The 25,352-nt window shown below is 42.1% G+C and overlaps 1 protein-coding gene across 2 annotated transcripts; it reads left to right on the forward strand.

Annotated features, from left to right (window-relative positions):
- Positions 1-657: 657 nt before the first annotated feature.
- sestd1 (SEC14 and spectrin domains 1) lies at positions 658-25,331 on the forward strand. 2 transcript variants are annotated; one of them, XR_005209429.1, is made up of 20 exons: positions 658-955; positions 4,291-4,360; positions 4,508-4,616; positions 6,413-6,503; positions 6,609-6,722; positions 11,423-11,536; positions 11,670-11,764; positions 11,880-11,935; positions 13,540-13,608; positions 15,021-15,178; positions 17,371-17,493; positions 18,965-19,159; positions 19,516-19,630; positions 19,725-19,893; positions 21,638-21,719; positions 21,826-21,948; positions 22,090-22,281; positions 22,485-22,588; positions 23,557-23,959; positions 24,310-25,331. XR_005209429.1 is itself a non-coding variant. In XM_037788871.1 (19 exons), exons 2-19 carry the CDS (start codon positions 4,291-4,293, stop codon positions 23,852-23,854), a joined length of 2,277 nt encoding a protein of 758 aa, XP_037644799.1. In that variant the 5' UTR covers positions 659-955; the 3' UTR covers positions 23,855-25,331. The 2 variants fall into 2 exon arrangements, 1 of the variants encoding a protein (XP_037644799.1); XM_037788871.1 differs by having other exon boundaries at positions 659-955; positions 23,557-25,331.
- The last annotated feature ends 21 nt before the right edge of the window (positions 25,332-25,352 follow it).

The following is a 25,352-nucleotide window of genomic DNA, read 5'->3' on the forward strand; positions in this document are numbered from 1 at the left end:
CTTCAGCCTCCCGACCTGAGAATATGTAGTGAATGTACAGTGGACGTTTGTGCAGAAATAACTGCTGCAGCTCCTCCAGACCAACAGAGGTTTACCGTGTCTTGTGAAGTGACGGGGCTCCGCAGCGAGAAACGTTATCGTCTCTGACCGGGTGCCGGTGTCTTCCCTGTTTCCTTCGGCCGCGGTCGGGAAGCTGAAGCAGGAAAAGCCAACACTAGGATCAGCAGTGATTCATGGAGAGACCTTCGTCTGGTCAGCTAACATTACTGCCAAGCAGCTGAAATATAGAGTGATATTGTGCTTTTAGCTGACGTGTGTCGCCTCACTGTTTTGAGCAATGCTCATTCATGTCTATGTAGAGCGAGCACAAGCGTGATCCCGAAGCTGACTTTCGTTGACTTAACAGCCACAGGTGTCGCTGTTAACAAACAATTTCTGATTCTTACAAACAGTCCCTTTAACTTAAGCTTTTATATGTCTTAAAAAAGTGGATAAATGAGACTACAAAACTATTTCTATAGGTCACAGCAAATACACATTTTCTATTTATAATATATATATATTTTTTTAAAAACTTCCACAGTGCTGCAGCTTTTCTTGTGAAACGTGTTCCTCCAGCTTTTACTTTGGAATGTCGCTTTACCGGAAGTCGTAATCTTTTATTGGTCTCCACTGCGGTTGCGCAGAGCAGCGAGCTCCACCGCCTGCTCCCAGTGTGTGTTTCCACTGTTGTTCCCAGCTAACGGAGAGCGAGCTGAGATCTTCAGGGTTTCATGGAAAACAGACTGAATATATCTGCTGATAAACTAGCCTGAGGGGAGAAAGAAGAGGAGGAGGAGGAGGAGGAGAGGAAGAGCTGCAGAAGAGAAGGAGAGACACAGGAGGAGAAGAAGAGGACAGGAGGACAGGGAGAGAAAGAATCGGGACACAAAAATGCTGCAGATTTGAGTGAAAGGTAAGAAAACCCGCCGGACCAATACTACTTATTGTTGATTGATCCCAAAGTTGTCGATACTGAGTGGATGGAGGCTGAGGTTTAGGGAGGTTTAGAGACGCAGCAGCAGCCGCAGCAGCAGCTGTATGAATGTAGGTCATTGTGTCTGTGGGCCGAGCCGAACCAAGCCGAGACTAACCGAGCCGAGCCGGGCCGAGCCGAGCCGTCCTGCTGCTGCAGCCAGGCCGCAGGCTGAGGAGGAGGAGGATGAAGCTCTGCAGCAACACTGACTGGTGCTGCAGGAACCACACTCATTTATCACCACTACTACTAATAATGATGATAATAATAATAACAGTAATAAATGAAACTACTACTACTAATGATGATAATAATAATAACAGTAATAAATGAAACTACTACTACTACTACTACTAATGATGATAATAATAACAGTAATAAATAAAACTACTACTACTACTAATGATGATAATAATAATAACAGTAATAAATGAAACTACTACTACTACCACTACTAATGATGATAATAATAACAGTAAGAAATCAAACTACTACTACTAATGATGATAATAATAACAGTAAGAAATGAAACTACTACCACTACTACTACTACTAATGATAATAATAATAACAGTAATAAATAAAACTACTACTACTAATGATAATAATAATAACAGTAATAAATAAAACTACTACTACTAATGATGATAATAATAACAGTAATTAATAAAACAGTTGTATCAAACAATGTAATTAGAGCGTAGTAGAACACAAACCATAAACATGTTCAGTAACAATATAAAAGTAAACATTAAAAAAAGCTAAAATACTAAAGCCCCTGAAAACTTGGTGTCTTGGTTTTGAGTATTTCTCTATAATAATAAATAAATATTCATGACTAAAAAAAAAGCAACAATTAAAGTTAAACTATGGGGGAAAAAAAACATTTAGTTTAATTTAATTTAATGTATTAGTTCAACTCTAAAATACTCAGCTAATTTGCTTCATCAGGACTCCAATTTGATTAACAACATAACAACCCCTGTAAAATTCAAATACTGTATATTGCTAAGTCCTGATTGGTGAACGTAACATCTTGTTTAGATCCCCAATCACTTCAAGACAGTGAGAAGAGCACAGACAAAAAAAAAAATCCATACATTTCTCATGTGAAATAAACAAAACTGTTACAACTTTGGCTTGACTTTGGTTTTCAAGGTCTTGAATAGTTTAAAAAAAAGGAGCATCAAAGAATGATCGGAGAACTGAACGATACAACCATGACGGCCATGGACATAACATTACTCCAAAGCTTTAATAAAGAGAATCACACACAAAGGTGTGTCAGGATAAGATTACGAAAGATGTTGTGCCTGAAATGCTCAATATACATGGTATGGTATGGTATATACAGTATGGTATAAATACACTATGCATACACACATACTAAAAAACAAAGTAAAAGTAGAAACAATGTAATAAAAAGATGTTTAAAGTACAATTGATGCTTCAGCGCATGTACAGTATCAAAGTGCGGTTCACCGGCTACTGTGTCCCTAATTATGAGTTATGATGAACTGAACGGTAAGATTAATAATATAATAAACACAAAAGACAATGAAACAACAAATGCACGGTAAGACTGAAATATTTTTAAAAGAAATACGTTTATTCACTTTCTTGCTGAGAGTTAGATGAGAAGGTTGACATCATGTCTGTTGTTAAATATGAAGCTGGAGACAATCAGCTTAGCATAAAGACTGGAAATAGTTGGAAACAGCTAGTCTGGCTCCGTCCAAAGGCAACAAAATCCACCTACCAACACAAGATGATGATACAATATCCGGTATCATTGAACGATTAAACAATGGTAATTTAAACCAGCAAAGTGCAGAGCGAGGGTTGAAACAAACACAGATGTTAAGCCAACATCTGTATTTAGATATTCATTGTAAAATGGAGAAAACAGGCGGGTTTCTGTATTGGTTTCAAGTTAAAACTACAGCTGCACCTAGCAGTTGTTTTCATCATCAATTAATCTGTTGATTATTTAACTAAAATAACAATCAATTGACAGAAATATAAACTGACTGACAGCTAAACACACTGATGACAGAGACAGTAAATCACAGACTGATCTGAACATGAAGCCAAGAGTCTGAATATGTTGGGAGAAATGCCAGCGGAGAGAAAATCCTCATGGAAAATCACTGAGCTGTCTCTATAATATTCATATGATACTTCAGCGGAGGTTTGTAATGTGTGCTGCTATAGTGTTTAGTAGCGAGTGACCCTATAGTAGTTGAGTTTATCACCTGTTATATGACTCATACTCCTGTGTTGACTTGCAGTGTGCTTGGCAGCTGAGCAGTCAGTCAGGTAGTAAACAAAGCTGTGATTGTGGACTACTGTCTGAGATTGTGGATGAGGTACTGAGATTGTGGACTAGTATCTGAGATTATGGACTAGTGACTGAGATTGTGGACTAGTGACTGGATTGTGGACCCGTGTCTGAGCATTTGGACCAGTCTCTGAGCACGTGGACTTGTCTCTGAGATTGTGGACTGGTGACTGAGATTGTGGACTGTTGTCTGAGATTGTGGACTAGTGACTGGATTGTGGACCAGTCTCTGAGCACGTGGACTTGTCTCTGACATTGTGGACTAGTTTCTGAGATTGTGGACTGGTGACTGAGATTGTGGACTGGATTTGTGTCTCAGCCTGTGGATGAGGGACTGAGATTGTGGACTGTTGTCTGAGATTGTGGACTAGTGACTGAGATTGTGGACTTGTGTCTCAGCCCATGGACCAGGGACTGAGATTTTGGACTGATGACTGAGACTGTGGACTGGTGTCTGAGATTGTGGACGAGGGACTGAGATTGTGGACTAGTGACTGAGATTGTTGACTAGTGACTGAGATTGTAGACTAATGTCTGAGATTGTAGACTAATGTCTGAGATTGTGGAGTAGTGTCTGAGATTGTGGACTAGTGACTGACATTGTGGACTAGTGACTGACATTGTGGACTAGTGACTGACATTGTGGACTAGTGACTGACATTTTGGACTAGTGACTGACATTGTGGACTAGTGACTGACATTGTGGACTAGTGACGGACATTTTGGACTAGTGAATGACATTGTGGACTAGTAACTGAGATTGTGGACTAGTGACTGAATAGCCTGTGGACGAGTGTCTTACAGAAGGAAAAATGACAGCAACCAAAAACTGTGTAAATATACATATGAACATGTGAATGTCATTTTCTGATAGACTTAGATAGAAATTTGAACCTTCCTCCTTTCAAGTTTTGATGAGTATGTGTGTCTACAGATGTCCAACGCCATCGTGGAAGCGACCAACATGCTCCCCATCCTCAAGAAGAAACTGGCCTTTCTGTCAGGTAAAACACACACACACACACACACACACACACACACACACACACACACACAGAGAGATCATGAGATAACATGTCTACACGTGAGGACTATATGATCTCAGTTTACGGGCAGTTTGGTCAGTAATCAGATGGTCTGTCTCTCTTCAGGGGGCAAAGACCGGCGCAGTGGTCTGATCCTGACCATCCCTCTCAGTTCAGATCAGACCAGCATGGAGGAGCTCAGCGCCACACTGGACTACCTGCTCAGCATCCCCAGGTAAGTTTGGAGTTAACTCGTCACCGAAGAGCTGCTGGATCTGTACTCCAGTGCCTGAATCCAGCATGTTCAGCTATAAAAGGCTTAAAGGATGATTCGAGTTTATTACAACTTGGGTCTTATCGTATTGGCCCGAATATCAGACGACCCTGATTATAAGATAAATCTTCTGGTTGTTTGTATATTTCAGTCTTTTTTTGCGCTCCACATCATGACGTTCTCTGACAGCAGTCATTTTTGGCAGCTTGACAGATGATTTCATTTCTGCAGTAAAGATGTCTGCAGATGCTTTCAACTTGTTATCACTTGGCAGGAATTTATTTTCCTCCAAAGCACATTACACAAGCTGTTTGAAATGCCTGTTGGTTAAACTGGGCTTCATAAAAACAAGGAGCATCAAGGCCACAATCAACTCATGATGCAACACTCTCTGTTGGAGCTGGTGTTACACTCTCCTTTCAAAAAGAATGTCTGATGCAGTGAAAAATGTCTTCTCCAAAATAATATGATCCCAATTTGTACTAACATAATTTCCAGAAAAAAAGGTCAATACATTCAGGCAAATACCATATTTTCAGGTCTTATTTTTGTAGTAGTTTTGTTAGATGTGGTTTGTATTGGTTATGATCACATTGACCCGAGAACACAGCACCGACTGGCCGAGTGCAATGTTATCATAACTGAAATTATATCCCAATGTACGAATTAGGGCTGTCAATCGATTCAAATATTTAATTGCGATTAATCGCATGATTGTCCATCATTAATTGCAAATAAATCATACATTTTGTATCTGTTCATAATGTACCGTAAAGGGAGATTTGTCAAGTATTTAATACTCTTATCAACATAGGAGTGGGCAAATATGCTTGCTTTATGCAAATGTATGTATATATTTATTATTGGAAATTAATCAACAGCTCAAAACAACAACAAATATGGTTCAGAAACCCTCACAGGTACTGCATTTAGCATAAAGAAATATGCTGAAATCATAACCTGGCAAACTCAAGCCCAACAGGCAACAACAGCTGTCAGTGTGCTGACTTGACTATGACTTGCCCCAAACTGCATGTAATTATCATAAAGTGGGCATGTCTGGGTACCCATAGAACCCATTTTCATTCACATATCTTGCGGTCAGACGTTAAGGGACCCCTTTGAAGCGGTTTGGAGCGTTATTTAGCCTCCTGACCAACAAGCTAGTATGACATGGTTGGTGCCAATGGATTCCTTAGGTTTATTTAGGTCTAGTTTCATAGGATACCAGTATCTTCACTCTAGCTTTAAAACTGAGCCCACTACAACCTCCGAAAGATGGATTGCTTTAATGTGTTAAAAAAATTAGTGGCATTAAAACAAATTTGCGTTAATGCGTTATTATCGCGTTAACTTTGACAGCCCTAGTACAAATATAAGAACCAAGTTGTGATGAACTTGAATCATCCTTGCAAATAAATTGTCTTTATGGTTTATAGTCTGTTAGTGTTCGGAAGTGCCAGCTTTAAAACAGCATTGCATTCGAAAGCTAACTTCTGATTTGGGAACTCATTTCTCCAATCTAACTAAACGGACATAAATGCACCACTCTGTTACACCTAAAGCAGCCTTCAGACTCATCTCAATATATACACCAACTGTGGAAAAGAAGGGATACAACAAACTTGTATTTTAAGTCGGTATGGATGTGCAACCCAAATGCTGCATGAACAGGAAACCCTGCATGTAAATATTTGTTTGTGTTGTTTATAGTTTGAATGATATCCAATAAAATGCCTCCTCTCTCCCTCTCTCAGTAAGAAGTGTAAGGCCCGGGGTTTCACCGTTATCGTGGACGGACGAAAGTCTCAGTGGAACATTGTGAAGACTGTGGTGCTCATGTTGCAGGTACAAACGCATGATATGGATCCCAATAATGACATAAATTACATTATTAATTGGCAGGATGTTTAAAAGCTGAGGATGATGATGATGCTATTGATGCTGTTTCAGAATGTGATTCCAGCCGAGGTGTCGCTGGTCTGCGTGGTGAAGCCAGATGAATTCTGGGATAAGAAGGTCACACACTTCTGCTTCTGGAAGGAGAAAGACCGCTTGGGTTTCGAGGTGAGTCTCTCAGCCTCTGCTCGCAAACCAAAGAGTTTTATTAGTGCTCACTGAGCTCCCTCTCCGGCGCTGAGAGGTAACTGAAATGATTTTGGGACTAGAGGTCTTTGTGGATTTTGAAAATTCTTACCTGATTTGACAAAAGACTTGTTGTCTGTCTAACACGAACTTCACTTCAAACAATCACAGAGGTTTTCTCAATCTGAGGTTATTTTTCAAGAGATGTGAAAGTGTGAAAGCGGTCACTGAGTTCAGGTACAGTCCAGAAAAGCATCTCTGGTCGACCTGAAATCATTGTGTTGGGTTTGGTTGCCTTTCCCACTGTGGGAACTTGAAGGTTCTCTATACGATATCCAGAGCATTAATATAGCAGCAAACAACTATTTGTTATGTAAAGATATAGAGGAGTAATGTCTACCTGAGCAGAGAATGAAGTCGCTCTCCCTCTGTGTGTGTTGGAATCCAACTTTAGTCGTGCTTTGTTGACATAGCTGGGCTGGCCGTGCATGGCTTTAGTGCATGTGAGTGTACCCCACGGAAACGTAACACCCACCCTTTTGTTAGCGTTGTTAGCACCGTTAGCTGCGAGCCAACGGCTCAGCCGTCGCCATGTTGAGAGCCGTGCGGAGGCAATAGTGTGTGGTTTTTCCCCGTGTTTCCACTGTGTTTTGAAATTGTGACATTGAAGATCTACAGTATGACATTAAAAGGGCAACAGAGGGACCAACTTTGTAATTTTCATGCCTCCGCGCCGGTAGCCGGATGCATTATGTTTTCGGGTTGTCCGTCCGTCCGTACCATTCTCGTGAATGCGATATCTCAGGAACGCCTTGAGGGAATTTCATCAAATTTGGCACAAACATCCACTTGGATTCAAGAATGAACTGATTAGATTTTGGTGGTCAAAGATCAAGGTCACTGTGAACTCAGTAATTCATATGCTAATTGTGACAATTTCACATAAATGTCTAATAGGATCACAGATGCAGTTTGCGTTGGTTCAGGGGGCTCACTGAACCCCCTAGAAATGCATCTATATTTTTTTTATAATAACATAGAGCTAATAATTTATTGTAATGATGAATAATATCGCCCTTATTGTGTCTTCTTATAGACAGAATCAGAAACTACCAAGATAAGAAGATAGATTTGTGGTCTTTTTATTTACTTATAGCCTAATAACATCAGACACTCTCTGTCCACACTGAATCCGTTAAATATGCACTTCTGTTACGTCATGTAAACAAACCACGTTCCTATCATCTGTTAGCTCCAGATCAGACTGGAGACGTAACCACTTAAAAGATGGATGAGTAGTACTTGCTCTCTTCTGACGTTTGTGTTTTAAAAAAAATGTGATATTTAATGAAAATGACAAACAATGTAGCCAACAGTAGCGTATGTAAACTTTCAGGTGATTTCCTGCTGATCTCCCTCCAGCTAGCTGCATCCTTATTTAGGTGTTTATAGTGAAATGAGGAGATATCGTATCAGATAACTCCTCATTTCAGCTTTATGAATCCGTCGTTCCTCATCCGTTGGAATAAGGAATAAATAGAAACAGGGTGTCTGACAAAAGTTCAGCTCAAAATGGCGCGCTATGCAGCACTTCGTCGCCCGTGGCCAGTTAGTTCATTTAAATAGAAAACAATGCGATCAAACTGATTTTGTCACTGATGAGGGTGTACAAATAAAACGGGTGTAATATTCAAGCTACACACATCCCAATACATTAGACTTCTCTACGTTGTACACATCACATTCCCTCTAGATGTTTTTTTGTGAACCCCTGACTTTAAAGTTCAAACTGCGCCTATGAATAGGATGTAAACTGCAACTACACTGGTTGGGCGGAGGCATACAACCACAAGGCCCTAATTCTAGTTTAGTCATGCTAGTGGCACGGCCTCTAGAGACAGCTGGCTGGTCCACGACTTTGGTCCGGATTTAAACATCTCAACAACTATTGGATGGATTACCATGATTTTTTTTTACGGATGTACAACGAGATTAACTGTTGTGGGACAGAATTACGGAGAACTCTTCTGGTCCACTCTTTGGCCTCCTTTCCCCAGATAGTAAAGGGTTCCATATTATTGACCATCACGTCTAAATGTCTTCTGAATGACGACCAGTTTTTATTTTTAACTTTGAAATAACCTCAGAGACAAACGGACTGTACACTCTGAGCCAGTTATGATAACCTTGAGCATCATTATCCGTCCTGCTGGAAACCTGAGCCAGGGTCGATGGACTGGGTGTGTGTGTTTGAGTGTTGTGATTTTTGCCCAACCTCGTTCTCTATTACAACAGATGGTTTTACTGACAGAGATCGGTAGTCGCTCTGACCCAGATTTCTGCAGCCATGTTGGCTCTATAGTTGTTGCCACGGTAACTGGAGCAAGTTGGTGGGTGTTTAGCAACTTGAAAGTTGCTGCTGATAACAAATGATCTATCACGGTTAACATTTAGTGTATTCAAGGAGACTCCGACGTTTAAGAGTCGGCTAATGAACAGCAACTATAAGTATATTTGAATGATGAAATACTTGCTAATGATTGATGACTTGCTGGGATTGTTATTTTATTATTTAAATCTGTTAGAGCGCTCATCTTCTTCACTATTTTAATACACATACACACATACAGCTGTTCGAAGTGATATTCCAGCTACTGTCTTGAAATGTGACTCATCTAAACTATGGAGTGTGTGTGGAAGTCACAGCGGGGTGGGTGTCGTACAGCTGCTCTAAAGTCTGGCCTCACATTTAAATAAACACACACATACACGCCGAGTTGAGTCCAATTTCTCTGACAGCATCTGCTGCAGTGACAGCTGGAAGAACGACTCACTACCAGCTGTCTGACTGTCCTTGTTTATTTGTAAAGCTACCTTTCATACAAATGCAAAAAAATCTGGCAAACGTCTAAATTTGAAGCTCATTTAGAAGATCAGCTCGCAGGCTGTTAAAGAACACCGAATGCTTTATCTCCAGATTTAGAAAGCGGTCTGGGAGGCTGAAGGAGAAGTTTGTCTTGTGATCCAACTCTGTTGGGTTGGTGGACTGAAGCTGCTATGTAATCTGTGATCAGCGCTGGTATAAAACATCTAAGAAACTGTCTTGAAAATGGTCCTAAACTTAAAAAGTAGATGAAACTTTGTTTAAAGAAGTCTCAGTATGATTTTTCAGTGCTGACTGCAGTGACTCCTAAGTCTTAAGAAAACAAGGGAGGGACTATAATTATGTCTTCCCATAATGCCCTCTCTCAAAAACGAAAACAACCAATAGCAGGGCTCCAGAGGTAATGTATCCGAGCTGCATCAAAGCTACGTGCATGCATAATGGGGTGCTTTCCATTTGCCCAACGTGGCTCCTCACCACTTATTATTCCTTATTCTCTTCCGAGGATGAAGGAACAGCACTTACTCATTACGCATATCATATCAACTGTTAGAGATGTTCCCATACCATTTTTTTCCTTCCCGATACCGATTCCCAAACCTGTGGTATTGGTTGATACAGAGTACCGATACCAGCGTGATAAAAAATATATATACAGTTGTTATTATTATTATTATTATTATTTAACAGCTGTGACAAACCTGTTTCCTAGTTTGTTCAAACTGCATGTGATTATCATAAAGTGGGCATGTCTGTAAAGGGGAGACTTGTGGGTACCCATAGAACCCATTTTCATTCACATATCTTGAAGTCAGAGGACAAGGGACCCCATGCCAGTTTTTCCCTGCCAAAATTTAGTGTAAGTTTGGAGCGTTATTTAACAGACAATAGAATATTGATGTGCAATATTAATGGATTCCTTAGGTTTTCTAGTTTCATATGTTACCAGTATCTTCACTCTAGCTTCAAAACTGAGCCCGCTCCAACCTAAAAACCGCAAGTTGCATTAATGCGTTATCATTATCACGTTAACTTTGACAGCCCTAATATTATTACTTCCAGCTGGCCGCTCCTTTTATACTTCCATCAGATCAGCTGACCACTTAATAAACAGGTTCTGATCCAAAGGGGTGTTGGGGTCTTTTCACTCCTCGCATAATCCGAGACACATTTCATGTTTAGGAACATCCTCTGTTATTTCAGACCTCGGTCAGTTTTTGGGTCACTTGGCTGGAGGGCAGAGAGGCGAGGAAGCATAATTTGCAGAATGAAAAGCAACCATTGTCACCATGATTATGACTACCCATCATTCACTGCATTATATATGCTTCAATGTATTGAAACATGTCAGAGGAAAGCTTTTAAAAGATACACGTATGTCAGTAATATCAATATGTGCTGTTTGGGGAAATATGAATTATTTGAAGATCTGTGGAGGTCATATAAAATGTTTGTATGTGAACCATTGCTTGTGTTTTCCCTAAAGATAGAACACAGGGACCAACCTGCATGTTGAAGTAAAACATTTCCATAAAATGCTTATGAATTTTAGAGTTGGATTAGTCTTTTGTTCTTCATTGTCCTTCAAACTGACCAGAATTATTATAAATATTATAATACATTTTGCTCAATTTCTAAATCATATAGATGTGTAATTAACAAGAATAACACCAACTGTGAATATTTGATCTTAATGAAAGAGTTCATGCTATGAACTCTTTCATACTGTGTTGTTAGTGTGGGTTTTGGGTCTCTTTTATACTTAAAGGTTCAAATTTGACTCTGTGCTTCCTGTCAGGTGATCCTGGTTTCGGCCAATAAGTTGACTCGTTACATTGAACCCTGTCAGCTGACGGATGATTTTGGGGGAAGTCTGGACTACGATCACAACGACTGGCTCAACAAGAGACTGGTCAGTGTTTTATTTTAGATAAATTCATGTATTTGATATTTGTACAACTTAAAAAAAATGAAGAAGCTTGTTGCCATAGTAACCTGGCGCCAGGTCTGAGCATGTTTGTTTACGTTTGTTTTATTTGTTGCAGGTTTTTGAGAAGTTCACCAGGGAGTCGACATCACTGCTGGACGAGCTGTCGATTATCAACGACAGTGACAAGAGCAGCACTGTGGACAAGGAGAAGTACGCATGCACGCACGCATGCACGCACGCACGCACACACACACACAGCTACAGTTTAAAGTGTACTAACAGTAGACATGAAATCCAGAGCTGTGTGTCTCTCTGTCCTCTGCAGATCAGCTGACTGCGCCCTTTTGCCATCCTTTGACCCCGAGACTGTCCTTCAGACCGGTAAATATCATCTCCTCTCATTGAAGCTCCTTTCAGACATGCACGTCGTTAAATGTGATGACAATTTTACATGTTGGTCTCATGTCTGAGACCCATCCCCAACCCCTCCTTTAAGACCACTGATTTAAAGGGATGGTTTGGGTGTTTTGAAGTGGGGCTATATGAGGTATGTATCCATTGTTAGTGTATTACCTACAGTATGATGACGGTCGGCACACCCCCAGTTTGAAGAAGCACACAGGAGTTACCGCACAGAATTAAAGCAATGTACTGCTGTGGACATCCCCGGCAGCAAAAACATATTTTAGCCACCTCAAAGAAAGGCCTACCTAAAAGAATCAATGTCATTTGAAGTGTACGCCATATTTAGAATATTTTGACTGGTTTACCTTGACGTCAGACAGCTATACAGTCATTGCTTCCGACGGGGAACTGAAGCTGTTATATAAGCTTTCGCCAAAGTAACCAAACTCCACTGAAAAAAAAACAGTAGGCGGTTAGTTTGTTTTTGTTATTGTGTGACTTTGATTAGTTCGAATTCACCAAAGTCACACAATAGCACAAACAAACTAACCGATCAAGGCAGCGGAAGACCAGCAACCCGCATGTTCTACGAAGTAAAATTACAGTTTTTTTTCAATGGAGTCTGGCGGTTTTGGTGAGAGCATAGATGGATACAACGGCTTCAGTTCCCCATCAGAAAGGGCTGTCTGATGGCAAGGTAAAGCGGTGAAAATATCCTAAATATACAATACACTTAATAAACTACTATATTATATATCATATTATATGATTTTTTTTTTTTTTAGGTGAGCCTTTCTTTTAGGAGACTAAAATATGTTTTGCTGCTGCCCTGTCCACAGCAGTACATTGCTTTGCTCACATGTCGGTACTCTGGTCTGCTTCCCCAAACTGGGGGCACACTGACCATCATCTACTGTAGGTAATACACTGACTATGGAGAAGTACCTCTTACAACCCCACTTCAAAACACCCGAACGATCCCTTTAAATATCATCTCCTGTGCTCAAAGAAAATATAAAAAAATAGTTTTTTTCCACCCACGCAATACAGTGCAAAGAAAATAAAAGCTCATACAGTCAAAATAATAACCTAACCAGCACCCTATTTTCCACTTTACTTACTTGCTTACTGTGTACACAACTACTCTCACTTGTTGTCATGAACTCTGGGTAGTGAGTGACTGAAAGAATAGCAGCCAAGCTAACTCTCCTTGTCAGAGTGTCTGTCTGGGTTCACCCCTGACCTGGAGGATGATGGTGGAGAGAAGGAGGTCTTGGATACTTAGTCTGCTGCCACCACACACAAGACCTGGAGCTAAATAGACACTAAGGATGGATGAATGATGGATGGCTGGCTGGCTGGCTGGCTGGCTAGTGTTCACTGTACTGAGCAGCCTGTGTCTGTGTTGTTGGGCAGAGGTGAAAGGAGTCTTTGTTTGCGGTACCACCCTCCTCCCTCTACCAGCTCCTTTCATAATATAACAGCATGTACACAAACACTTATTGTCACATTATTGTTTCAGATGCTTTTATAACGGACTTTTAAAATCTCAACTCCCCCCTACCCCTGTCTGTCTGCAGGTCATGAGCTGCTGTCGGAGCTGCAGCAGCGTCGTTTTAACGGCTCAGAGGGAGAAAGAGGACAGGGAGGTGAGGAAGCATCTGTCAGTCATTCAGGTGTCACTGTGCTGGTCCAGTTTAAGATAGATGAATGAATGAATGGATGTTGTCTGTATTGTTTTTGTGCAATTTTCTTTCTCTGAGCTGTTGTTGGAGATGGACAGCTGAAGTTGTATACAGGGTACTACAGTATGACGCAGTATATGAGGGTACTGCGTAGTAGGGCTGACCCAGATGCTTCAAAGCTTTGACCGCCGCCATGGTAATCGACCTCCAAATCAGTATTCGAATGTCTGAGAGACGTATATCACTTGTGTATGTACAGTATTGCGGTAGTGGCACTGTCCTGGTTACTGAAACAGAACCTCTCCCGAAGCTTCAAATACATTAGAATATTTCTCACCGAAGCTTCGTAGCCCCAAAAAATGGTATTCAGGACAGCCCTACTGTGTAGACTGCTAGAGTTCTAGGTGCTGTGACAGTGACCTCTGTCTGTTTCTGTGTCTCTGTGAGCCAGACCTCATCACCCAACATCAGTGTTGGACCTCACTAATGCTCTTGTGGCCGATGGGAGCAAATCTCTGCAGCCATGTTCCAAAATCTGGTGGAAAGTCTGAAAGTGGATGCTGTTATAGCAGCAGATTAATGCCTATGTTTTTTTGGAATGACATGTTCAGCAATCACATAGAGGCCGCAATGTTTGAGCGTCCACATTCATTTGACCATGTAGCGATCTTTTTCACGAGACGTACGAGCGACAGACGTCTAAATCACACCTTTTGTCAGACAACCTGCTTAAAACAATACTTTTAAAGGTACAGTGTGTAGGATTTGGTGGCATCTAGTGGTGTGGTTGCAGATTGCAACCGACTGAGTTACCCCTACGCTCACTTCCTCCCTTTCCAAGACTGCAATAACGTGAGTGCTAAACCGCGGTAACGCTGTTCGCCTCGCTCAAAGGTCATCCTTACCATAACAACACTACGTTAGGAGCAACGGAAGTCAGACGGCGGTTTGCGGTACCACGGTTTTGCAGGTCACGTTACCGTAGTTTCACAAGTGTGTTTGAGAACTATGCTGGCCTTCAGGTAACTTTAAAACACAAAATGCTCTCTCTAGAGCCAGTGTTTGGTTTGTCCGTTGTGGGCTACTGCAGAAACATGGCGGAGCAACATAGGAAGGACTCATTTTAAAAGAAACGAAAACACAATGATCCTTAGTTTCAGGTGATTATACACTAATGAAAACATTGTAAATATTATATTCCATTTCTGGTAATGGATTCCCCAAAATGCTACACACTGTTCCTTTAATGTCCTGAAAAGGAACAACTGCAGGTACCTTATTGTACGATTATAACAGAGATAAGGAGACGTCCTGGACTATAACCCCTACAGGTCTTCTGCCTGACCTCTCTCTGACCTCTGACCTCTGACCTCCAGGTCCAGCCTGGTGTCCCATGGACGAGGAGCTGCTGGCTCAGCCTCAGGTGATGAAGCTGCTGGACTCGCTCAGGGAGCAGTACACCAGATACCAGGAGCTCTGCCGGCAGCGAAACAAACGCACCCAGCTGGACGAGATCCACGCCAAGGTCATGCAGGTAACACGCACATGCACACAGGTGTGTGGACACTCTGTAAATGATGTGTCGACAGTTTGTAAACTCTGTTTTGCTTCACTTATTGGCCAGAATTAAAGGCGCTATTGATAAGATAAACAAAACATTCAATTTGGATCCGCCAACATTTTTAAAATGATTAATTCACAATCCTATCATTATTTTTTTCAGGACAAGCCATACTTTTATTCGGCACCTTTCTAAAAGCTCTGTGGATGTTTTAATATTCACCTACGTAAAAATGTTATCAATAAGACCTTTAAAGTCTCTATTTTTTTCAACCATGGGGATGATTCATGATTTTGATTTATTTTTCTGTGAAATTCAGCAAGACTAAAACAAGACTGAGACATTAATGGTAGGTGGATTGTTTTTTGTTTTTTTTAACTTTTAGACAGAACCAGATTAGCAGTTTCCCTCCTGTGTCCTGTCTAGGTTTCACATGTAGACAAACCGGTGTGCAAGTTGCCCCGGATGTAGATCCCCATTTAGTTGGTTATAATAGCTGTCCTAGGTGGGCTACTTTCTGTTTTTCTTCTCCGTTAGACTTATAGACAAGTGTTGTAAAAAATCACTTTTATTTGGAAAGCTGTAGGAGGCTCCTGCAGCCTGCCCTGTAATGTGTTGTTTTGCACGTGTCCTTGTTTCCCCGAATTCTCTACAACGGAGATGGCAGGTGCAAAGTTAGCACCACCCATAGACCACCCATTTATGGGAAATACACCAGGTTGGCCTGGCGGCATCCCGCTCCCTATGTAGATATTATCGGCTCATTCTAAGGTAACAAAAACACGGCTCTTATTTTCAGGTGATTATACATTGAAAACATACTTATTAATATTATATTCCATTTCTGCCAATAGATCCCCCTAAGTGTTACACACTGGTCAGTTAAGTTAGCCGGCTGCTGGCTGTAGCTTCATATCGATCTCATCTAACTCTCCTCAAGAAAGTGAATAAGCTTATTCCCCAAATGTCGAACTATTCTTTTAATAATGTTAATTGCTCCTCATACACCTTTTTAAACTGCAGTTTGTGTTCCTGAATCGAGTACAGATGTATATGTCCTCCACATCTGTATACATTGCTACAGTCCTGAGTCTTTAAAAGTCTCTTGCCCTGATTCTTTTATCATCCAGTCTTTGACCTTTGACCCTCAGAAACGGTGTCAGTGAGCAGCACTTATGTAGAAGTAGACTCTACTGTGGTTACTGGGGCTCTTGCAGCCGCAGGGGCTCATGGGTAACACCACTGTCTTGGAGATGAGCCTGGGGTTGCCATGGGAACCACACCATGTCGGTCGCTAGCCTGGAGGATTAGAGGTTGGGTGGGGGGGGTGGCCTAGTTCTGGATTGAACTGTGTGTGTGTGTGTGTGTGTGCGTGGGGGGGTTAGCTCTTTAAGGCATCACTGACCTGATAAATACAATTAAATCATGATACCACAGACACACACATCTGGATGCCCGTTCCAGATGTCACTGTATACTGTATAGTACTATGGTGAATATTTCAAACTCAACTCATCAACCCATCAACAAAATCATCATCACTGTTAATGTATATACTTTTATTTTGTAGTAGACAAACACACACATGGCCTTTTTAACAGACTAATTTTTTTTTAACAATATAAATGTCCACGAAACATGAGGTCACTACTAAACAAGGCACACCCACGAGTTATCACAAATAGCTGTAATTTACATTGTGAATATTGTTGAAAATACAAATATTTATTTTATTAGATAATTAAATAAATTCAGTAAATTATTTTTGAAAAATTATTAAAAAAATACAATGATCTTTTTTTGATGAGAAATTCATACACTAATTTCTGACTTTATCAGTTGAATTTAAAGTTTAAAGGGCCAAACATGAAGTTGTCTCAGATCAGACGTCAAACTTCACATTCTGAACAGGCCACCGGTGTTACAAACTTGGTATATGGAGTTTGAAGAATGTGGGCATTTACCGGGCAGAGAGGATCTATCGAAAAAGTTGCGTTATGAGAAATGTAGGATGCAGCGTTTTATGGAACTTGACTCTTAAGGTCTGCCTCAATTTTGACCGTCCTGTTTTAAAATATGTTTCGTGTGTCTCAAGTGTGCAAGTCCTCCCTCTATAGGAGATAACTTAGTCTGTATTTTGTGTTTTCTCTCTCTCTTTATCTCAGGTTGTCACCTGGCTGCAGGGTCCAGGTTTAGAGCTGTTGAAGACTCAGCAGGCGATCGGAGACTCGATGCGAGCGGCTCAGGCCCTGCAGCAGAAACACGAGGAGATCGAGAGCCAGCACAGTGTAATGCAACGCTTTGAAAACACACACACACACACACACACACACACACACACGCCATCATCATGTGACGACCACAAATTGATGAATCACATTTGGGGTTAAATACAGATCTGAGTGTTTTTTTTCTTCCACCCTGCTGTTTGTAGTTCGACCGCGAAAAGGTCGCCAGAAGCCAATTCCATCTTAATGCATTTCACATGACACTTTCATGTTGTGGCTTAAAGGGCCAATGTGTTATATATTTACTGTACAAATCATAAAATGACCACGATATGTCATCAGAGATTAAGGAAACATACTGAATTTCTTAAACAAAAGTGCCACAGCCAGTATGTTCTCCTTTTAAAACTTCGATTCCGGTCCAGAACGTCTGTTTTTGTTTTGGATCTGTGTTGATCCCGTCCACGGCCTATTTATACACCCCGTTGCCACATATGAAACAAACCTGGAATACAAACAGCCTTCAGCCATGGAAGCAAGCTAATGAACTGGATCAACAGAGATAACGTTAACATTAGATTCTACCCGACCTGAAACGCCTCGGCACACATCTCTCCATGTACCGCCGGGTCATCAAGGCGGCAAGTATTTGAGACAAATAGTCAGTGAAGTTATTCTGACTGCTGCTGCTGGCCAGAAACTAGCACTATGATAATAACACACGCTAACTGCCATCAGTCACACCAGCGGAGCAGACGGGCCACAGTTTTAGTGTTTTAAATTTGGACTGCTGTTACCCATTTGAAGTCCTACATACATCCTTTAAGTGACGATATGATCATCAGCAGAAAAAGTGTGCTTGTAAGGTGAAACTTTTTATGCTGCTGTCTTGGTCAGGACTCTCTCAAAAAAGAGATTTTAAATCTCAATGGGAATATCCTGGTAAAATATAGATAAGATATCATTTAAAAAAAGTCTTCCCTGTTGTTGTAAGCCGACTTGCAGAAATAACAACCCTTAACTTGACATGACAAACATTAAAGGACCATTTCCATTTCTTGGCCAGGAGAAGTGACACCCTGTAGTCAAGACTCATTAATTACTGCTGTTTCCCCCCCCGTTTCTAGTCTCAATGCTAAAGAGAAAGCCAATAAATGTATTTCCCAACATATCAAACTTTTCTCTTAAATTCCTTTTCATGATATATTTACTGATTTTTTTTTTTTCCGATCACTCAGAGTAGACTAAATACACCATACACCACAAACTAAAAGTTGAATCAACACCTCCCTAAAACAGTTTCAACAAAAACAGAACATTATGACCTTAATGAAGTCAGCATTTATTGCTGGACTGTTGTATTAGACTGCTTTAGTTTTAGCTAGGTACACATAAAAACCCGGCAACTTGAGTGTGTGTTAGTTCTGTTTTGTATCCTATGAGGGAACAAAGCCATTTTAGTTACACTGGTGGTAAACGTGAGCATTGGGCTGATTCTGTATCTTGTGTCTGTGTGTGTGTGTGTGTACAGGAGTGGTTTGCGGTGTATGTGGAGTTGAACCAGCAGATCGCTGCCTTGCTCAGTGCCGGGGAGGAGGAGGAGGTGGTGGAGCTGAAGGCGCTGCAGCAGCAGCTCAGCGACGTCTGCTACCAACAAGCAGCTCAGCTGGAGGGCCGACAGAACGTCCTGCAGGCGGCCCAGGGCTTCCACAGCTCCACACAGGAGGTAACATACACACACACACACACACACACACACACACACACACACAGACTGCATCAGCTGCTATTTGTGCTGGATGTTCAGACTGGAAACAGCGCTGTGTAAAAAAGAGAGTTTCATTTTTGTATATCCAGTACAGAGATATGTCCAGCACGTGTTTTGCTTAGCTTAGCACAAAGACTGTAAGCAGAGGGAAACTGCTAGCCCCATCAAAAGAGAAAAAATATAAAATACACAACACCATTTCTTGGACTTTTAGCAAACTGATGAGGATGAATCCGAATGTGGGCAAGTGGCAAGAAAATAAAAGCGTCTCTGATTTATTCTGAGCAATTAAAGCTCTGTGTCCGTCTCTGCAGTTGTCCCAGCAGTTGGACGGTCTACTGGGCATGCTCTGTGCAGATGTGGCTCCAGCTGACGGAGCTTCGATTCAGCAAAACCTCAAACTGTTGGAGGAGAAGCTGCAGACCGTCGGTTCGTGCTCTGAATTGATAAAGCATGTGCTTTTAGAATAATAATGCTGTTTTTGTGGTGTAAATCAAATGTACGTCTGCGCCCATCCATGCAGAGGCGGGTCTTGGGTCTCTGCGTCAGAAGGGAGGGCTGTTAATGGAGCAGGTGTGCACCCAGCCGTCATGGCCTCTGGAGGAAACAGTTGAGAGTCCCGCTGGAGAACAGCAGGACAACGTTCAGCACGTCCAGACTGTGATGGAGGAGATGCAGCTCCGCAAGCAGAGGTGACCGTCTTCTTTTTTTCTGTTCAAAGCCGAGGTCAGCAGGTAGCCATGAGGGGGTTTCCTATCTGAGGCTCTCTGAAAATCTGAGTTATGATAATGAGTTTTAAGATAAAATGTGTATCTATTACTGAACTAGATGATCAGATTTTAGCACCTGGAGACCCTCATGTATTTTGCTAAAATTCCACAACTACAGCTCCCATGAGTCTTTCAAGCTTTACTGCGCGGTCAGACCGATAATCAATCAATCAAACTCATTTTGTATAGCAAAGCTTGAAACGGCAACAATGTCTCTCTGCAGAGTGTGAATCGCCACTTATTAGGTCACTCTAATTTTTCGAAAAAGTGTAAAACGAAGGCCGCCTGTTGCGTCGCCTCACGTTGCCTGTGTCTTGGCCAAAAAGTTGCACTTGAACACACCGCAAAAACTACAGTCAACGGCCAGTTAGCACATACGTTTTGCGTCTGCGTGAGATGAAATAACTCCACACCAGCAGGCGACGGTAGTCTGTATTCGTCATTCAAAAAGGGAAACCAGAAGACCGAGGACTGTGGATGTACAAGCCGTTGCTATGATACATACATGAAATAAATCGGCGTCTGTCGACCATTTTCACACCACTCTAACTCACCATTTCGATTCATTCTAGATGGCCATGTCACTGTGAAAATATCCGTGTATTGAAATGATCAGATGAGATGAAGATGAAAAATGAGACGAGCCTTCTGTGTTTTTCCTCTTGACTTTACTCTTTAGCTAGCTTTCCTCACATCCGTTTCTCTTCTCGTGCACTGATTGGTTTAAGCTGAACAGCCAATCAGAGTGATGGCCTCCGCTGCCGATTTAACATGCTGAATCGGTCGAAAAACCTCCGACACGGGCAGACTAGATCCGACAGTGCGGGACACGCTGCAAAAACTAGGCCGACAGACGCTCACCGACGGCCGACTGTCGGCTTGGTGCATCAGGGCCTTTAAAGCTAGTGCAGACATTTTCCTCCCGATCGGTCGATGTCCTGTACGAAGTACAGTACGAACTGTTTATATTTTAATGACCCCATGACCTTCCCTCTAGTGCCACCCTCAGGACAAACTTTATATGTTTAGCTCCACTACTGGTGAGACTCTAAGAATAGACAAATCATCAGTACTGTATGTTGTTTGTTTCCAACTCTTTCACATTAATGTTGTAATGAACACTGTGGCCTCTAGGGGCAGTACCAGCACTTTACACTGTTGGTTAGGACATGGGAATGAAGCCTTTAAAGCTGCAGCAGGTAGAATTGGAGCAAATGTGATTTAAAAAAAAAATAAATTTTTATAAAATGGTCACTATATCCTGACAGTAGTACATGAGACAGGTAATCTGAAAAAAAATCATGCGCCTCTGTGTACTCTGGTGCTCCTACTCTGCAAGATTTCACAGACCCGAGGGAAACAACCAATCAGAGCTGATCTGGAGCCTGCTGTCTCTGTGCAGCTGTCAATCACTCGCAAGCTCCGATCAAATGGTCATACTAGGCAGCGCTGATCAAATTTGAATCAATATTCTGTTACTGTAATGCCTATTTCTCGCCTCAAATGTTTTCAGAAACATCTTGTAGTGTACTGTTTAGCTGTAAAATGAGAAAGTTTGTGACCCGGCAGCCATGTTGAGATCAGTTGAGGAAATACCAAGCACCGCCAACCAGCCGGAGCAAACTTTTTCATTTCTGCCACTAACTGTGTGTTTTGGGTGTTGCAGGTGTGAGGACATGGTGGACGTGAGGAGGCTGAAGATGCTACAGATGGTCCAACTGTTCAAATGTGAAGAAGACGCTTTACAGGTAGGACACACAACAACAACAACACCACACACAAACACACATACATACACACAATACCTCCTTCCTGTATTAATCAGCTATGTGTGTGTATGCGGTGTGTGTTCAGTCAGTAGAATGGCTTGGCGAGCTGTTGGACGCCCTGTTGAAGACTCATGTCCGACTGGGCGACGACACTCAGGAGACCAGGACCATGTTGGACAAACACAGGAAGTTTGTGGACGTCGCTCAGGTGAGACACTTCCAGATACTACTCATATAAAAATGTAAACCTGTCAACTTTAAGATATGAAATAATGCTGAAAATGATCAAAAAGACTGACAATAAGTCTGTCTCTCTGTTTGCCTCTTGTCTTCCTGTCTCTTCCTTCAGAGCACATACGATTACGGCCGTCAGCTGCTGCAGGCGACCGTCGTCCTCTGTCAGTCTCTGCGCTGTACGACGCGCTCGTCCGGAGACACTCTGCCGAGACTCAACCGGGTCTGGAAACAGTTCAGCGTCAGCGGTGAGGAGAGACAGCAGAGACTGGAGCTGGCTCTGAACTTCCACACCGCCGCCGAGAGGGTGAGACAGGTCAAGAGGGAGACCTTTTATTATGTGCCGGGTGTTGCAGCAGCAGTAAAAATGTGGCATGTGCAGCCGGGGTGCACTTGTTGGTGGGCTTGTACAGTAGAAGCAGCTGAAATCTATTTTACACGGAAGCTGGCACACCATTGCGTTGAAAATGTAAATTTGTCTTAATTACTTGTGTTTTTACTGTGTTTCAGGTGTTACAGCAGGAATGTGTGGACCCAGAGTCTCTGGATGAGGTCGACTCTACTGGGAAAATTCTGCTGGACAGACTGACCATGCCTGTTATCTTCCCTGATGGGTACCTACACACACACACACTCACACACACACACACACTTGCATTCTTTCTAATGGCCTGAAGGGGGCGACTCATCTGGTTGGCAAAAAAAGTCTGATTGTATAGAAGTCTGATAAAATTACCCTACCTCTCACTTGATAGTGAGACAGGTCGCTACCACGGTGTTGTCCCATCTGGGAGTCTTAATCAGTGTTCAGTTGTACTTAGCTCCACCCTCTCGTGTCACTCCGGGTTGCAAAACCCAAGATTGCGACGACCAAAAACCAAGATGTTGACAGCCAAAATGACAAACTCAAGGCTTCAAAGCTGAAGTCCACAAACCAATGGGTTAGGTCACGGTAACTACGTCCACTTCTTATATACAGTCTATGGTCTCTACCAACTCCTGAGAAAAATATCTGTCTCTTTAGCCGCTAAATGTTCCAGTATATTCACCAGCTAGTTTCTAATTGTGTCTGCCTGCTGTCTGGTGCTGAGCAGGTAGTGTACTGTGGGTTTTTAGAGCTTTATAGCTGAAAACAGCTGCTATGAGAGCAGCTAGAGTGAACCAAAACAGTAAATTTGTGGGCCGTAAAATCACAACAATGCGTTGAAAGCTACTTAAAGCAGAGTGCCCTGGTAGCCGAATGGTTACTGTGCATGCCACATAACGGCAACTGTCTGCCTCCTCGCGCTAGACTGTCCAATAAAAGCACAAATGTAAAAAAAAAAAAAGCTTTAAAGCTCCGTTGAGCTGAGGGGAACTGCAGAGTCGGGGATAATTCTGTTGTTTTGTCAATACGAGAGACTACTTTCACATACAGGTAGTCATGTGATCCATGGTTAATATAAAAAATATTGCTGCTTTTAACCCTAAAATTCAATGATTTACCAGCTTTTTGATTCCACATGGGAGGTGAGTCCCCATAATGTGACACACACACACTTCATACAATACAAACTCCTAACTCGAATTGTTGTCGTTTCAGGACCGAGCAGTACTTTGGGAGTCCCAGCGACACGGCGGCGGCAGCGGAGGGCGTCAGGGAGCGCCTCATGCTGGTGGAGGAGCGACGGCTGCAGCTGCAGGAAGGGGGGCTTCATAATGACAGGGTGGAGGAGGAGGGCGTGCTAAACGGGCAGGACGCACGGCTGGACGTGATCGGAGAGGAACTGAGCGAGAAAGAGGATCAAGATGAGGAGGAAGAAGAAGAAGAAGAAGAGGAGGAGGAAGAGGAGGCGAGGCAGCAGGATGAAGACTTAGAGAGGGCTACGCAGGACTGCTAGTGGATCGCTAACGCCGTTAAACCGAGCAGCCTTAATGAAGCTCGTTAACGAAGGGCTGCTGAGTCATTTCCACCGGAACCTCCGATTGGTTGCTTCTGTCTCCCAGTAGGTTATCCTTACTGCCGGTATTTCTTTACATTAAGACCACATTTTCCATCAGCCTCACTGTTAACCCTTCCTGAAAGAGGATAAACGTGTCGGATGTGATTCTTTAACTCCGTTCAGCAGAAACTGTGAGAGCTTTACCGCTGTCTGCTCTGGAACAATAGCGCCCTCTAACTGCTTTTATCTGCCGTTAAGCGATCCAGCAGATTTCGCAAATGTAAAATACTGGAATTATTAATATTCATATCTCTTGATGCTCACTTGATGGCGATCGACTGTAAAATAATCAGTTTGGATAAAAATACTTAATACTACTAATGTACAGCTAACATCGCATCCTCTTTTCCCAGCATGCCTCTCTAAGCGGGTGGAGCTTCCATGGTGCTAACATGGTTACCAAGGTTTCCGTCCGTGCCTCCTCCTCCGACTCATCGCCTTTCTTGCTCCCTCGCGTCCTTTTTATTTCCCGCCTCTAAGAGAAGATGAACTTCGTGGAAGGGCGGAGCTACGGCATATCATGTGTGCAAGCGACCTGATCGTAATCCTGCATCAACAGTCCTGTGTACCTTTCGCCCATAGACATGTCAGGTGACTGTTGGAGCTTTTCAACACCGGGACGGACATGAAACTCTCCCGGTTGAACCATATGTACAAATTAGCTGAAAAAAAAACTGCTTTATTGACAAAAACTGAAAAATACAACACTGTATTGTATAACTTGAGGAGAGAAGTCAATTACAAGTCCCAAAGAGCATCGTGAAACCACATAAAAAAACAGCATTCAATCAGCTTGAAGTTAAACATTTTACATTATTTGTGAAATCCTCTTGCAAGACATCTGGGGAAATTGGAAAATATGAAGTCTTCCTTTCAAAGTCAAAATGAAATAAAAATTTTCCTCACATCCACCTCATTCTTAGCTCCATGTAAGCGGTATGCTTCCCCTTTCTCAGAGATTTTGGGGAGATAAATGTGATTTTACCTCTGCCTTATCTTGGCAATTACAGATTTGACTTAGTGAAAAAGTCTGTGGGACTTGTAGTTGTAACATTAACGTTTCCATGACATCTGTCAGGGACCAAGGGGCTCCGACCACTTTACTGCTCTAAAGAAACCCTCTGCCTTCACGATGGAAATCAAACCTGTGCCGCTTTGCTCTGATCCAGACTGACATCAGAATAGGCCAGATTCCTTTTTCTATTTATTGGACTTTTTGTCAAGCAACCCTTGCTGTAATTGATTGGTATTTTTGACCAGAAAATTGCTGCTGTAGGTGTAACCGCTAAATACTGCGTCTTGCTTTCTCTCCTCTCCGTCCAATAATATATACATATGACATCATCCTCTAAATAAAGAAGCGTTTTGAAGTTGCTATGAGTTGAGTTTTTTTTTT

This window comes from Sebastes umbrosus, chromosome 13 (assembly GCF_015220745.1).
Source record: "Sebastes umbrosus isolate fSebUmb1 chromosome 13, fSebUmb1.pri, whole genome shotgun sequence".
Lineage (NCBI taxonomy): Eukaryota > Metazoa > Chordata > Actinopteri > Perciformes > Sebastidae > Sebastes > Sebastes umbrosus.

Bases quoted from the DNA above. Each gene is read 5' to 3' on its own strand.
- sestd1 (XM_037788871.1), top strand. From the start codon at position 4,291: ATGTCCAACGCCATCGTGGAAGCGACCAACATGCTCCCCATCCTCAAG. The intron at 17,494-18,964 runs GTAATGCAACGC...GTGTGTGTACAG, and splicing joins AGATCGAGAGCCAGCACAGT to GAGTGGTTTGCGGTGTATGT. The intron at 19,631-19,724 runs GTTCGTGCTCTG...CCATCCATGCAG, and splicing joins GGAGAAGCTGCAGACCGTCG to AGGCGGGTCTTGGGTCTCTG.